Consider the following 2,513-nt stretch of genomic DNA (forward strand, 5'->3'; position numbering starts at 1 on the left):
AAAAAAAAAAAAAGCGCGCGGAGAAACTAAACTGGAATGGAAAAAAAAAAATACATATATCGTTCTTTATCCAATCCTAGCTGGCAGCCTTCCAGGTATGAAAAGTGCCCTCGGACAGTGAGTGCAGCTATCTACCCGGTTTTCAGCAGGTGTGACTGGAGCCCAGCGGTGCATCTGGATGTAGTTCATACTTCAAATGCCACTTTAATCTGAACTTTCATCTGCCACACTCCCTTTCAGATAGGATGCACGCTTGGCGGGGGGAAAAAGCCATTCCTTCCCTTGCTCTTGCCTCCCTCCCCCCCACCCCCGGCATCAAGTAAAAGTTTAACCACTTCAGGGCTTCAGGCTTTTCTTCCCCCAGCAGAGCTATTTCAAAGCCCTTTTGCCTCCAGTCCTTTCAGCAGGTCTTGCTGCAGTAAGTGGATGGATGGTCTTTCCAAGGGCTCATTCTTGGCACTAATTGAAAGGCCATTTCTTAGGCAACCTTTGCAATAGCACCAAAGCAAAGGGTGCAGCCCAACACCCCCCGTTTCACTGCTTACTGAAGCCTGTGCTTTAAACTGAATCAGGGCCATAGTAAGCAGTGAGCCTGGGTCCACTGAATGAGTTTAAAAATGTCACTACAGTATTAACATGCATTGCTGCACCCCCGAATTATTATATATTGTTTTTTTTACAATAACGCCCAAAGAGGCTTGGGACTCCATGCTGGTGGGTGGTATAAATACACATAGCAAGAGACAGCCTCTAACCAGAAGTTTACTGTCTCGATAGACAAGACAAAGGGACGGGTGACAAGGGGGTTATTCCATCACTGTCTAGGTTGGACGCAGAGATGCAGCGACTCGCTCTCAGTCCCAAAGGGAGGGAAATGCAGCCAGATCTTCCCCGTCCAAATCCAGTGCCCAACCACGAGATTCCCCACCTCAAAGAGCTCGCTTTCCAAACACATTTTGCTGCCTGACAACAATCACATTGTGCTTTATTTTTGCCAGGGCTTCTACAAAAAAAGAGGGTGGAGGGAGATCATTTGGGACTAACCGGCAAGATTTACTCTCAGCCACATGAAAGCAACAGCTCCTTCCCAACCCCAGAAAAGGATGAAACCAGCTGGGTGATCTAGAGGCCTGCTTGTTTGTTTTGCAATAATCAACTAATTGCTTGCTTGCTTAGGCAGCGGAATAGGGCAGTGATCTTAGGCTGTGTGTTTGCAAACTGTGCGGGGCTGCTACAATGGGAGAAACCCAATCCTGACTTTACAGCGGGGCTCTCCCCTCCGAAACCGAAGGGGCAAAGGGCTCACAAAAAAAACATGCTCTCTGTCAAGCATCCCCTGCACTTGAAGATTGGCAGCGTTATCTTAACCTAGGGCTTCACAAATCTGTGTCCTTTCCCCCAGCATGGAAGAAGCGGGTAGTAAAAGCTGGATGACATGGCTAGAGTTTGGGACCAGCTCTTCCTTCAGTGTAAACCAAGGACCCAAAGAAGGTGCCTTTTGGAAAGGAAGTGTGTACACATCGTTAAACCGATCCCTTGAATTGGCGGGAGCTTGGGTAGCCGAAGGAATGCAGGACCGGTCTTCTAAAGCCATTGCGACGCGGCCAAAGTCATCAGCGCAGCGCTTGAAACTATAGGCCGCTGTCGCGCGGCAGCAAGAATGTGTCAGTGCAAACAGAGGAAGAGAAAGAGCAATACTTACAGCCATTTTATTCCATGGCAAATCCCCAGCTGCAAAATGAGAGACAGAAAAGCTGCTAGCAAAACACGTCGGCTCGGCTTCATCTTTCCAGAGTCACCTCGTCCAGGAGGAAATCAACTCTTAAAAAAAAAAAATCTTCCCAATCTTTCCCCAAAGCGGGTTTCCTTGCGTTTCAGACGGTGCTCCTTTTCTGGGGGCACAAGAGCCTAAAGTCAGGGAGAAAGTACAAGGTAACGTTCGCGCCCAAGCCGCGCGAATCCTCCCGAAAGAGCAATCCGCTGTCCGGATTGCCCAAGGAGCGGTTTATGAATCATAAAAGAAGTTCAGACCCCCCCTCCCCAACTCTTGATACAACCTTTATAGTCAACAGACAGACAAACCGTATGGCTTGAATTAGGGTTTGAGTTATGGTCTGATTGTGTGTTTCCATTTAACCCTGCATATGGCAGGACTTCATTCCCTGTTACAATTCTACCCCGCATCCCTTTCTTCCCCCCTGCCCCGCAAGTTTGGTATATCTGCTCGGGAAGAGGGGGGGGGGGGGAAAAAAAAAAAAAAAAAAAAAAGGCAAATCTTAGATCCTTCTTCGGTTCTGTAGAGGCCAAAATCTTCCACTAACCCTCTTCCTTTTTGTTTAAAGATTAGAAAAAACCCACCCCGCTTCCAGAGAAGACGAATGACACGCACATGTACGGACTAATGGAGGTGCCCTTGCCCTGCAGATGCGGCTGCCTGGCTCATCTGTTGCAACAAGTGAGTTTTGTTCCTTCCCTTCTGCTTTCGTTCTCACCCCATTAACTTTGCTGACTCC

General features: G+C 48.2%; 1 protein-coding gene across 2 annotated transcripts in view; it reads right to left on the reverse strand.

Annotated features, from left to right (window-relative positions):
* The window catches only part of WNT11 (Wnt family member 11), a 35,382-nt gene extending 33,498 nt beyond the window's left edge, over positions 1-1,884 (reverse strand). For both annotated transcript variants that reach the window (XM_019525274.1, XM_019525273.1), the window contains exon 1: positions 1,703-1,884. In XM_019525274.1, the coding sequence (XP_019380819.1) occupies positions 1,703-1,785 (83 nt within the window). In that variant the 5' untranslated portion in view covers positions 1,786-1,884. The remainder of the gene's footprint in view (positions 1-1,702) is intronic.
* Between the last annotated feature and the right edge of the window lie 629 nt (positions 1,885-2,513).

The sequence above is a fragment of the Gavialis gangeticus genome, unplaced genomic scaffold (assembly GCF_001723915.1).
Source record: "Gavialis gangeticus isolate Ggan-Ray unplaced genomic scaffold, GavGan_comp1, whole genome shotgun sequence".
NCBI classification, from domain to species: Eukaryota; Metazoa; Chordata; order Crocodylia; family Gavialidae; genus Gavialis; species Gavialis gangeticus.